Here is a 12,755-nt window from a genome sequence, read left to right as displayed (position 1 = left end):
GTTTAACCCTTTGTTGTCCCTCAGTGAGGCTCGGTGACACCTGGAATATACTGAGTCGTGTCCTGCATTATTCCAAGCGCAGGGAATGAGGTGCCAGGCAGTAACGCACAAAGCAAGCACACCCAGAGTGGCGTAAAGGTTGAGAATCAGGCGTTGCTTTGAGAATTGCTTGTTGGTTGCTCTCCCTTACATCAATCTGTGTGTGTGCACAGCCAGGTGACAGCTCATTAGCAGAAAGCTGTCCTGCAGTATCGAGCAGGATTTCGCACAGCGGTGTGTGTTCTATCACACTAATCAGGCTTATGTAATTAAGTCTCGCTTCCTTTTTGTGGTGTTGTTACACATACTTGTGTTCTGGTATTGGCACTCTTGTATTGCTGCACTGCTGCAGCCAACCACAAGTTTCCCCCATGGAATTTCTCCTCGCATTTCTGCATATTTGTCAGTTCAAGGAACAATTTCCTACTGCTGCTTTTCATCACTGTGATGCGTTGGGACCTCTGACATAATTTTCCGGAATCCCAGAAACCACCAACAATCGTCACGATAGGCAAAAAGACAAACAGCACAAACAACCGTTTCAGTGCGGTCAGCATTCAGCCCGGCTGTTCTGCTTCACCTCCTCAGCCAACTGATGTAGCCGTTCCATTTTCCCTTTGACTCCTTATCTGACAGCTTAAAACAACACATTCCTTTCAACTCCTCCCACCTATAACTGTGTCTTAACAGAGGTAATGGCTGTCCATGCGGGTCTCAGTGGGGACAATTGTGGAGGAACTGGGAGAGCTGAAGGAAGTTGAGGTCCCAGAGGTGTCCTGAAGGATGCCCGGGATGTCACCACCACACACAGGGGTGTCCCCAAGGCATATGAGGGGCACCCAGGGTGGCTCAGGGTGTCACCATTCTGTCATTGGGATGTCACAGTGTGTAGTGGCAATGCTAAGTCAAGGCTTGAAGCAGTGATTGAGCACCTGGTGGGAAGGCGGGGCCAACCAGGGGAGCTCAGGTGTATGCAATGCACCTGAATGCCTGAGATGGATGGAACCAGGATCCACCCCTTCCCAGTCCTCATTTAAGGGCTGGCAGTGCAGCAGAGCATGTTTTGCTGGAGATCTCTGCCTACTTGAGACCTTTTGAAAGTGAGCTCTTTTTCTTCCTTCATTTCTGTGTCCACAGCTGCTGTATTTGGTTTTGTCTTTGTTTGCTTCAGCCTAGAGCTTTGCTACCCCACTGTAGGACCTGTGGGGATTAGGAAAGGGGACAGGGACAGGATGGGGGCATGGGATAGGGAGGACATGCAGTGTGGAATGTGGCAGGGTCAGTTTGGGACAGCGCAGTTCCTGCTGGTTTGCTGTGCCACCTGCTTCTCTCCTACCCCTCGTGGCCCCATGTATTCCCTGTGGCACCTAAGGGCTCTGTGTGCTGCTGTGTTGGGATCAGCGGGGTATGGAGGGGGTGAGCTGTGGGGCCACATTTAGGGTCACCTCCTGACCCCTACTTGTCATGCACACCATGCACCCCCCCAACCCCATGTGTGCTCCTCAGCCCTACACGTGTCCCCATGTCCTAGCCCCACATGTATCCTGCAGCCCCCCCCCCGGCTTGGGTCCGCCCAGCCGGAGGCAAAGAGCAAAACATGATCACGCGCCAGTGAACCCTGGCGGCCGTTTCTCCCACCCCGTGGGCTCTGCCCCTCCCCCCGAGGCCCTGGGGACCCCAAGCATCCGCCTCCTCCCTTCCCCAGCTCTGCCCCATAACTTCTACCCTGGGGGACCCAGTACCTAGGGACCCCATCTCACACCCCCCCCCCCCCCCCCCCCCCCCCCCCCCATCCCACTGTCCCATGGGGATGTGGGTGTCTGGGTAACTCCAACCCCCACGCAGTGGACCCGGGCCGAGCCCACACTCCCCAGCCCGTGTCGTAAAGCAACAACAACAGCCTGGGAGGGGGAAGGAAAGGGGGGGAGGGGGGCCGAGTGCAGGGCCAGGCTGAGTCATGGCCCCACCCAGCCCTGTCTGTGGCTCACCCCTGTGGCCCCATATGGCATTGTCATGCAGCATGGCCCCACGGCACGGCCCCATAGCAAACCCCTGCAGCATAGCTTCACAGCCAACCCCATAGTGAGTCTACCCCCGAATTGTAGTGGGTTCTGTTTTTACTGGGAGCACTGGGGGATATGGGGCAAACAGTACTGTGGTTACTGGGAGCTGTGGAGCAGGTGGCACTGACTTAATGGGAGCACTGGGACTATTGGAACAGGTGGCACTGTGGTTACTGGAAGCACTGGCGGCTGTGGTTACTGGGAGTGCTGGGATTACTGGTACAGGTGGCACTGTGGTTACTGGGAACCACAGAGCAGGTGGCAGTGAGTTACAGGGAGTGCTGGAAGCTGTAGGGCAGGCAGAGATGGGGCTCCCGGGGGCGCCAGCTGTGGCTGTGCTGTGTTACTGGGATCACTGGTGCAGACAGTGCTTGGTTACTGGGACAGATGGCACTGAGATATTGGGAGCACTGGGATGTGCCATGCTGTGTTTCTGGAAGCGCTGTGATCACCAGGACAGGCAGTGCTGGGTCACTGGGAGTGCTCCGGGCTGCAGCCCCCCCGCGTTCCCCCACGCGTTGTGTCACTGCTCTGCTATGGCAGCTGGACCCCACATCTGGCTGCGCCGCCCAGATGTTTGGTTGCCGCAGCGACCGCCGCCTGTAAACACATCATGGCCCCCTCTGGGTCCGCCCGGTCCCTCTCAGCCCAGGGCGGAGGGCCCTGCAGGAGGGGGGGGAGTCTGTGTCCCTTTGCTTCATGGGGAGGTGGTCCCCACATCCCCCAGTGCACAGCGTGTGGCCGATGTGAGGACATCATGCACCTCCTTGGCCACATTCTGCTCTGCTTCTGGCTGCTGTGTCCTGGAGCTGCCTGCTGTGCAGCCCACAGGTGCCGTGGCCACGCCATGAGCTCAGTGCTGGCCCTGCGCCCGGCCTGGGGCTATGAAAGGGCCGGAGCCGCCCCGGAGCCCTCAGTGCCGCGCTGCCGCCTGCCGAGCCGGGCCTGGCCCAGCAGAACCCAACAGAACCCAACCAGGCCGAACAGGGCTGAGGTGAGCCGAGCCGAACTGGGTTGAACCAAACGAGGCAGACCCAGCTGGGCTCACCTGAACCCAACTGGTCCAGTTCCAGGCCCCACCCACAGGTTGCATCCCGACCCCTGGGAGCAGCTCCAGTGCTGGGAAAGTACCCGGGGGCAATGGGGGGAAGGAGGGGTGGATCTGGGGCTGCAGCATCACTGCATTATGAGGCTGCTGGGGTAACTGGAGGAGTTGGCTGGTGCTGCTGGTGCTACTGGTGCTGCTGGAGCTGCTGAAGTTACTGGAGTTATTAGAGTTAGTGGAGCTTCTGGGATTCCTGGAGTTGCTGGAGCTGCTGATGCTGCTGGAGTTATTGGGGTTACTGGTGCTGCTGCAGTGATTGGAATTATTGAAGCTGCTGGGGGAATTGACTTGCTGGTGCTGCTGGCATTACTGGAGTTACTGATGTTACTGGTGTCACTGGCATTAGTGGAGAAATTGGCATGCTGGTGCTAACAACATTGCTGACATTGCCGGTCTTACTGGTGCTACTGGCGTTACTGGTGTTGTTGTTGGTGGTGTCAGTGGAATTATTGCGCTGTGGTGTTATCGGAACTCCTGACGTTGTTTGTGTTCCTGATGGTACTGGTGTTGCTGGGCAGGGTTACTGGTGGTTACTGGGGTTACTGGAGTTCATATGCACTGAAGGGGGAGGGTGGAGGGGGTGTGAAGCTACTGGAGTTGGTGGGAACTGGAATCACCGGGGTGTACCTGGCAGCACTGGGACCACCCCACAACCCCAACTCTCTATTGAGCCCTCAGAGCCTTGGGGGGTGACACCATGGATGGGAGCTGGGTGCAACCCCACGGTGTCTTTGTGTCCTGTGTGTGTCCCCTGGGAGGTCCCTGGGCCGCTGCCATCTGTCCCTTCCCCACAGGACCATGACCCCAGGGCTGCCGCTCCTGCTTCTGGCGCTGGCACTTCGGAGGGCACAGGGGAATGCAGGAGCATCCCCCGGTCCTCCCCCCGTCCCCCCGGAGCTCTCCTGTGGGGCAGAGGTGCTGGAGGCGGTGCTGGGACGGCTGCGGGCACTGGAGGGAGAAGTGCGGGCGCTGCAGGGACAGTGTGGGGACAGCCTGGGGCCCCAGGCTGGCACCGGTATTTGGGCGGGGAGCAGGGGAGGTGGGGACATGGAGGTTGTGGGGATCAGAGATATGGGAGATGTGTTGGGGAGAATGGGAGATATGGGAAGACTTTGGAGATATGGGATGTATGGGGGTGTTTGAGGGATGTGGGGAGACAGTGGGGACATGGGGGACACAGTGGGGAGCATGGGGATAAGGACATGGGAGCATGGATGGGACGTGGATGGGGGGACATGGATGACGTGGGATGCAGGGGGATGTGGAATGTAGGATGAGAGGGAGTAACAGGGGAAGTGAAGAACATGGGTGATGTGGACAAGGGAACGTTGTGGGACATAGGGGTGTAGAGGTATGGGGCTGGGACATGGGGGATATGCGGAACATGGTGGGGATACGAGGAGGACATTGGGACATGGAGGACATGGGGGTGTATGTGGGACATAGTGACCTGTGGGGGTGCGTGAGGGACATATGGGGAGACATGGAGAAGTCCAAGGGAGGTGTGTGGCACATGGGGACCCTGCTCATCCCCACAGGGAGCACAGCGGCACGGAGGCTGTGTGACACCCCTGGGGCAGGGGGCTGCTGTGGGTGCCGCCTGGGAGAGTCTGGGGATGGTCTCCCGTGTCCTGCACCCCGCTGTCCCCTCGACTGCAGCGACCAGGGCCGCTGCCGGGCCGGCCGCTGCCACTGCTTTGAGGGCTTCACGGGACCATTCTGCGCAACCCCCGTCTGCCCCCCTGGCCGTGGTGGGCCCCACTGCACCCTCGGTATGTCCTGTATGTCCCCAAGCCTGCTGCTCCCTTGGCACTTGGTCCTGATGCCACCTCCAAGTATCCTTGTCTGTCCCTCAGTTTCATCTGCTGTCCTCCAGTGCTCTCCCAGTGTCTCCATCCCAGTGCTTTCAGTTGTCCCAGATCCCTCCAGTGCCCTGGGTGTCCCTGTATACTGGTGTCCCCATGGCTTGGGCACTTTTGTTCTTTGGAAACTCCCTCTGTGTCCCCTCAGTGTCCCCATCCCCTGGGTCTCCCATCCTGTTGTGTCCCTACCCAATGGGTTCCCCGTATCCTGGTGTCTTCATGGCTTGGGCACCCTTGTTCCTTGGAAACTCCCTCTATATCCCCATACTGTCTCCATCCCTTTGGTTCACTGTCCTGTGGTGTCCCAAAGGTGTCCCCATGCTGTGGCTGCCTCATCCTGTAGGGCTCAGAAGTGTTCCTGTGGGGCCACCTCCCACCCAGGCTCTTTCCCTGCAGAAATCCCCTCAGTGACACTGCACCTGGCTGCGCGCAACCAGACGTCCTTCCGTGTGACCTGGCCGCGGCCAGCGAAGCCTGTGGATGGCTATGAGGTGGCTGTCATCCCCATGGTGAGCTGGAGATGGGGATGAGAACACATCCTCAGCACAGTGATGTCCCAGTGTGGTGGTTCCAACACGTTCTCAGTGTAAAACTTGTCCCTGGGATGAGCTGGTGTCCATGGCCATCTGCTTCTGCCCCATTTGGGGGCATCTCTATAGTGTCTTCATCGTGTCCCCAGCATGTCCACAATGTGTCTATTGTCTTCAGACCATAACAGAGGCCAGGCCACACCATTGCAACATGGCTCAGGAGTGGAGACATCTCCTCATTGTGTCCCTTGTGCCCAGGATTACCCATCTCCTGCTTGTCCCCAGCACATCCTCTGTCACTGTGGCCACTCTTCTGCAGCCCAGTATTGGGGCAGTGATGTGTCCCCACTGTGTCCCCGAGACATCTCCCAGCTCTAAGAGAAGCCATTGACTGTGGCCACCTGCCTGGTTCAGGAAGAGGTCCCACATGGTGTCCTCAGTGTGTCTTTGACATGTCCTTTGTCTGCAGGATGAACCAGCAGCACTGACCACCCATGAGCTGCCTGGATCTGCAGTCACCTTTGAGGTGACAGGGCTGACACCTGGACAAGCTTTTGAGATCTTCATCCAGGCCCAGCGGGAGCAGCACCTTGGGGCGCCGGGCACGCTGCGTGTCCGCACCTGTATGTGCCACCTGCTGTGGGACAGGCATGGGGACAGAAGGGGCATGGGGTAGCATGGGGAGGCATGAGAGCAGCAGGGGTTTGGAAGTGGCATGGGGAGGCATGGGGACAGCAGGGTATGGAAGTGGCATGGGGACAGCAAGGGGGACAGAAGGGGCATGGGGTGGCATTGGCACAAGAATGAGGGCAGAGATGACATGGGAGAGGGACAGCATGCATGGAGACAGCATTCAGCACAGATGTGGGAATGAGCATAGCACAAGGACAGGCATGGGGACAGGAATAATGCAAGCACAAGGGTGGGGACATCATGGGCATGGGGTTTGAGGTGGGGACAGGGATGAGTGAGGTGGGGACAAGCATGGAAATGAAAATGGGATATGGACAGGGATGGGCATGTCACAGCTAGAGAGATGGAGGAAGGAACAGGCATGGGGATAGGGATACGATTGAAGGCAGATGGGGCAGGGATGGGTACTGGAATGGAAGTGGAGACGGGTGGTGTCCACAGCCTCTGTCTGTCCCCACGTGTCTTTATTGTTCCCATGGCTCTATGGGTCCACATGCATCTGTCTGTCTTGCAGAGGTCTGTGTGTCAGCAGTCTGTCCCTGTGGGTCCACATGTCTCCCTGGGCCTGTCCGTCTGCATCTATCCCCATGGGGCCGCGTGTCCCATGGGCTCATCTGTTCACTTGGGGCCTTGTGTCCCTTCAGGTCTGTGTGACCCCAGTCCATCCCCATGTGTCCCTGTGGGTCCACATGTCTCCACATGTCCTGATGCTTCCCTGTGGGTCCCTCTGTTCCTATCTGTCTGTCCTAGTCTGTCCTCATGAGTCTGGATGTCTCCAGGCTCTCCCTATGGTTCCCAATGTCCACAGTCTGCCCCTAGGCATCTGTTTGTCCTCCTCTGTTCCTGTGTCCATCCATCCCTGTGTCCCTGGGCTGTGGCAGATGAGGGATTTTGGGGACAGGGTAGTGACCTGGATTTCCTTTGTTTTCACAGTGCTTGCCCAGTCTCTGCCCAACCATGGGGGGCCACGGGGGACCCCTACATTTCTGGCATCTCCAGTGGCCCCAGCATCACCATCAGCCCGACAGTCTCCAGCATCCCCATGGTCCCCAGTGTCACTGGGGTCCTTGGGGTCACCAGCATCCCTGAGGTCTCCAGTGTCACCAGAGTCCTCAGCAGCACCAGCTTCCATGGAATCCCCATGGTCCCCAGCATCCCCACACTCCCCAGAGTCCCCAGCATCCCCAGTGTCCCCGAGGTCACCTACATCTCCATGGTCCCCAGCATCCCCACAGTCCCCACTATCTCCAGCATCCCCTATATCCCCAGTGCTCCCAAATGTCCCATCCCTGCATGAGCTGGGGGTCAAGCTTTCTTCCTACAATGGGTCCTTGCTGCAGCGCCTGGAAAGCCACCTCCGGGCCACCAATTTCCCACTCCGAGGCAACCAAACAGTGCCTGCAGTGGCCCGTGCCATCCTCTCCTACCTGCTTCGCCGCAGCCCAGCCTCACTGCGTTATCAGTTCCTCCGCCACCTCCAGCAGAACCCCCACCCCAAACCCCAGGTGTTGCCAGGGGCTGCTGGTGAAGCCCTGGTGGACTTGGATGGGCTGAGGGGTCACGCGGAGACAGTAGTGATCCGCTACCGGCTGCTGGAGGAGCCGGAGGGGGATGAGGGGGAGGTGAGGGTGCCAGGGGACACCACAGTGGCCCGGGTGCCAGGGCTGGTGCCAGGGGCCACATACCGGGTGGAGGTGCACGGTGTGGTGCGGGGACGTGTCTCCAAGTCCTACACTTCCCTGGTGACTGCAGGTAGGTGACAGGAACAGGGATGGGGACGGTGTTGCTTGGTGGCATCTGATAACCCCTCACTGCTCTTTGGGTTGCAGGGCTGGGTGACACCAGTGAGCCTCCACTAGAATGGGGGAACCTGTATGACATGGAGGTGACTGAGCCCCAGGGGGCCATGGCCAAAGCAGGTAACCCCACATGGTGGCACTGGTGGCAATAGGGTAACTCAGGTGTTCACCAGCACTTGGTATCCAGGTTGTTGTGGTTGGATGTCTGGATAGTGAGATGGGTGGATGGAGGAGTGGATAGAGGGACAGACTGAAGGTTGAGTGCAGGGTAGATGGGTGCATAGGTAATTATACCTTGCATCTTGTCATGACTGTTGCAGCCCCATCAGAGGAGGAACCACCACAGCGGCCCCGCCTGGGCATGCTCACAGTCTCCCACGTGACTCCTAGCTCCATCCAGCTGGAATGGAGTGTCCTTGAGGGCACCTTTGACTCCTTCACGGTGCAGTACAGGGATGCACAAGGCCAGCCACAGGCACTTGCTGTCGATGGTGGGTCACGCACAGTGACTGTGCCCGGGCTGTCACCGTCCCGCCACTACAAGTTCAACCTGTATGGGGTGTGGGGGCGGAAGCGCATTGGTTTCATCTCCACTGATGCTGTCACAGGTGAGGCTACCGTGAGCGCCATCCATGCCCCCTTTAGATCACTCCATGGGAATGGTGACCTTGGGAGGCATGGGAACAAATCTTGGCCCTTGATTTGGTGCTGCATATGTCTGTGTGCAGGGTCTGAGGGCTGGAGACCTGAAAGGATGGGAAGCTGGATGAGGGTGTGAGTGGCTCATGGGATGGTTGTATGTAGATGGATAGTTGTGCAGACAGTGGGGACTGAATGGATGGACAAGCGGATTTATGGATGAGTGGAGAAAATGGGTGGGTGGACGGATGGACAAAATACGCAAAACTGTGGATGCATGACCGTCTGGATTAGCTGGCAAAAAAAGATAACTAAGTAGATCAGAATGGATGGGAAAAAATGGAGAAATGGAAAGAAAGTTATATAGGTTTCTGAGCTGAGTGACTAACGGGTCACAAGATGGGTGGATGCACATACAGGTAGATAAACAATTGCACAAATGAGTGAATAGGTGAAAGGATGCCTGTCTCATACATGAATTCTATTGCTCCCATTAAACATTCAGCAAAACCAAAGGAAGAACTGCCATCCCAACCACGCCTGGGTGAGCTGACGGCCTCCCACGTCAGCCCCGACTCCGTCCAGCTGGAATGGAGCATCCCCGAGGGCTCCTTTGACTCCTTCACGGTGCAGTACAAGGATGCACAAGGCCAGCCACAGGTGGTGCCCGTGGACGGTGGGTTGCGCACAGTGACCGTGCCCGGGCTGTCGCCGTCCCGCCGCTACAAGTTCAACCTGTATGGGGTGTGGGGGCGGAAGCGTCTGGGCCCCATGTCCACTGATGCTGTCACAGGTGAGCATGCTGTTGTGCTGCATCCATGTCTTTTGGCTGACGGTTGTGTTGGCATATGGTAGGAATCTTTCAGGCCCACTCCTGGTTACTGTGGTCTTAATAGAGAGGGAAATTCTTTCCTGTTCTTGACGTGGGTAGCCTGGAGAGATGGGAGTATGGAAGATGAGAGGAAGAACGGAATAAGGAATGATTGATAATTATTGCAGAACGGATGGAAGGTTGGATGGATGGGTGGTGCATGGGTACATTGGTGCTTATAGCAGAGCTGGACGGTTGGTTGTACGTTGGTTTGGTTGTTGAAGAGATGAAGAGTTGGATGGGCGTGTGCTTTCACTGTGAATTCCTCCCCCTGTCTTGCAGCTCCGGCACAGAAGGAACCACCTTCCCAGCCACTCTTGGGTGAGCTGACAGCGTCCCACGTCGGCCCCGACTCCGTCCAGCTGGAATGGAGCGTCCCCGAGGGCTCCTTTGACTCCTTCACGGTGCAGTACAAGGATGCACAAGGCCAGCCACAGGTGGTGCCCGTGGACGGTGGGTTGCGCACAGTGACCGTGCCCGGGCTGTCGCCGTCCCGCCGCTACAAGTTCAACCTGTATGGGGTGTGGGGGCGGAAGCGTCTGGGCCCCATGTCCACTGATGCTGTCACAGGTGAGGGCAGGAATTGGCACCTGGTGGGCTCTGGGTTTGCAGCAGGTAGAAATTTAAACGTGGCCTGCGCTGGGGATCTTGTTTTCCCCTGGCAATGGGAACAGCTGTTGGGTGCCTTTTTTGGGAAGGATCCCTTAATCGCAGCATGAAGTATGAATGGACCAATTGGGTGTGGGTGGAGTGATGGCTGTTGAGATGAGTTGGTGGCTGCTTGAGTAATTGTCTGTTGGAATGGATGGACAGATATGTGAAGGAGTGAAAGGATGGATAAAGTAATTTAGGAATCGGTGGATGAAGAATGGGTAGGTAGACCCTTGGTGAAGTGGTAGAATGGAAGGATTTATGAACAGATATGAGTTAATTCTTGCATCGAAGTAGGTGTAAGTGTCTATTAGCCTGTTGCACTGAACATGCAGTTGCATAGACAAATGAGTGGGGAGAAGTACGGAGTAAATCCCTGCATGAATGGTAGGACAGAAACCTGAATGCCTGGATGCTGGCAGTGTGAAGAATGGCACTTGGGATAGATGGTTCGAGTATGGGGTAGATTAAAAGATGGATGGAAAAGAGGAACAGAGAGAGGGTGATTGGATGAATGGATGGATGGTTGGATGTGACTGATTGACAGGTACCAAGCTTTTTTCCTGCACTGTGCCTTCTGTGCTGCAGCTGCAGAAGAGACGGAGGAGGAACCACCGTCCCAGCCACGCCTAGGAGAGCTGACGGCATCCCATGTCAGCCCCAACTCCGTCCAGCTGGAATGGAGCATCCCTGAGGGCTCCTTTGACTCCTTCACGGTGCAGTACATAGACGTGCAAGGCCAGCCGCAGGAGCTGCACTTGGATAGTGGGTCGCGCACAGTGACCGTGTCTGGTTTGCTGCCATCCCACCCCTACAAGTTCAACCTTTACGGGGTGTGGGGGCAGACACGTCTGGGCCCCATCTCCACTGACACCATCACAGGTGAGGGCCCCTGCCTGCTGCTGTGCTCTGGGCCTTGTGCTTGGCACGTGGCAGGAGCTGTGCGATGGGCTGTGCTGGTGGCGGGGATCTGACTGGAAATGGAAACGTTCTGTGGCAAAGAGTGGGAATGTAGGAAGGGGGTGGGAGCATGCAGGGTTGGTGGAGCAGGGGGTAGTGATCAGTGGTGAGGATTTGGTTTCTTGGTCTGAAATATGGATGGAAGCTTTGTTGGGAGAGTGAATGACTTTTCAGTGAGGACAGGTGGATGCTTGGGTGAATGCTTGGTAAGTTGTTGAACGCCTGGATAGTTGGATGGGTGGACATGAACTTTGTATTACAGCTGCAGCTCCAGCACAGAAGGAACCGCCATCCCAACCACGCCTGGGTGAGCTGACGGCCTCCCACGTCAGCCCCGACTCCGTCCAGCTGGAATGGAGCGTCCCCGAGGGCTCCTTTGACTCCTTCACGGTGCAGTACAAGGATGCACAAGGCCAGCCACAGGTGGTGCCCGTGGACGGTGGGTTGCGCACAGTGACCGTGCCCGGGCTGTCGCCGTCCCGCCGCTACAAGTTCAACCTGTATGGGGTGTGGGGGCGGAAGCGTCTGGGCCCCATGTCCACTGATGCTGTCACAGGTGAGCATGCTGTTGTGCTGCATCCATGTCTTTTGGCTGACGGTTGTGTTGGCATATGGTAGGAACCTTTCAGGCCCACTCCTGGTTACTGTGGTCTTAATAGAGAGGGAAGTTCTTTCCTGTTCTTGACGTGGGTAGCCTGGAGAGATGGGAGTATGGAAGATGAGAGGAAGAACGGAATAAGGAATGATAGATAATTATTGCAGAACGGATGGAAGGTTGGATGGATGGGTGGTGCATGGGTACATTGGTGCTTATAGCAGAGCTGGACGGTTGGTTGTACGTTGGTTTGGTTGTTGAAGAGATGAAGAGTTGGATGGGCGTGTGCTTTCACTGTGAATTCCTCCCCCTGTCTTGCAGCTCCGGCACAGAAGGAACCACCTTCCCAGCCACTCTTGGGTGAGCTGACAGCGTCCCACGTCGGCCCCGACTCCGTCCAGCTGGAATGGAGCGTCCCCGAGGGCTCCTTTGACTCCTTCACGGTGCAGTACAAGGATGCACAAGGCCAGCCACAGGTGGTGCCCGTGGACGGTGGGTTGCGCACAGTGACCGTGCCCGGGCTGTCGCCGTCCCGCCGCTACAAGTTCAACCTGTATGGGGTGTGGGGGCGGAAGCGTCTGGGCCCCATGTCCACTGATGCTGTCACAGGTGAGGGCAGGAATTGGCACCTGGTGGGCTCTGGGTTTGCAGCAGGTAGAAATTTAAACGTGGCCTGCGCTGGGGATCTTGTTTTCCCCTGGCAATGGGAACAGCTGTTGGGTGCCTTTTTTGGGAAGGATCCCTTAATCGCAGCATGAAGTATGAATGGACCAATTGGGTGTGGGTGGAGTGATGGCTGTTGAGATGAGTTGGTGGCTGCTTGAGTAATTGTCTGTTGGAATGGATGGACAGATATGTGAAGGAGTGAAAGGATGGATAAAGTAATTTAGGAATCGGTGGATGAAGAATGGGTAGGTAGACCCTTGGTGAAGTGGTAGAATGGAAGGA

The 12,755-nt window shown here is 57.1% G+C and overlaps 1 protein-coding gene across 20 annotated transcripts in view; it reads left to right on the top strand.

Annotated features, from left to right (window-relative positions):
• The first annotated feature begins 1,099 nt into the window (after window positions 1-1,099).
• The window catches only part of TNX (avian tenascin X), a 26,728-nt gene continuing 15,072 nt past the window's right edge, over window positions 1,100-12,755 (top strand). For 12 of the 20 annotated variants that reach the window (XM_025155809.1, XM_040648662.1, XM_025155806.1 and 9 more), the window contains exons 1-13: window positions 2,972-3,096; window positions 4,002-4,222; window positions 4,746-4,979; window positions 5,466-5,578; window positions 6,069-6,222; window positions 7,226-8,044; window positions 8,122-8,211; window positions 8,412-8,699; window positions 9,230-9,523; window positions 9,884-10,171; window positions 10,841-11,134; window positions 11,475-11,768; window positions 12,129-12,416. In XM_025155809.1, coding sequence (XP_025011577.1) covers window positions 2,987-3,096; window positions 4,002-4,222; window positions 4,746-4,979; window positions 5,466-5,578; window positions 6,069-6,222; window positions 7,226-8,044; window positions 8,122-8,211; window positions 8,412-8,699; window positions 9,230-9,523; window positions 9,884-10,171; window positions 10,841-11,134; window positions 11,475-11,768; window positions 12,129-12,416 — 3,487 coding nt within the window. In that variant the 5' untranslated portion in view covers window positions 2,972-2,986. Of the gene's footprint in view, window positions 1,140-2,971; window positions 3,097-4,001; window positions 4,223-4,745; window positions 4,980-5,465; window positions 5,579-6,068; window positions 6,223-6,806; window positions 6,937-7,225; window positions 8,045-8,121; window positions 8,212-8,411; window positions 8,700-9,229; window positions 9,524-9,883; window positions 10,172-10,840; window positions 11,135-11,474; window positions 11,769-12,128; window positions 12,417-12,755 lie in introns of those variants that run through there. The other 8 variants (XM_046901516.1, XM_025155797.1, XM_025155804.1 and 5 more) reach the window with 8 other exon arrangements.

This window comes from Gallus gallus, chromosome 16, assembly GCF_016699485.2.
Source record: "Gallus gallus isolate bGalGal1 chromosome 16, bGalGal1.mat.broiler.GRCg7b, whole genome shotgun sequence".
Lineage (NCBI taxonomy): Eukaryota > Metazoa > Chordata > Aves > Galliformes > Phasianidae > Gallus > Gallus gallus.
This window is presented reverse-complemented; position numbering and strand designations above follow the sequence as displayed.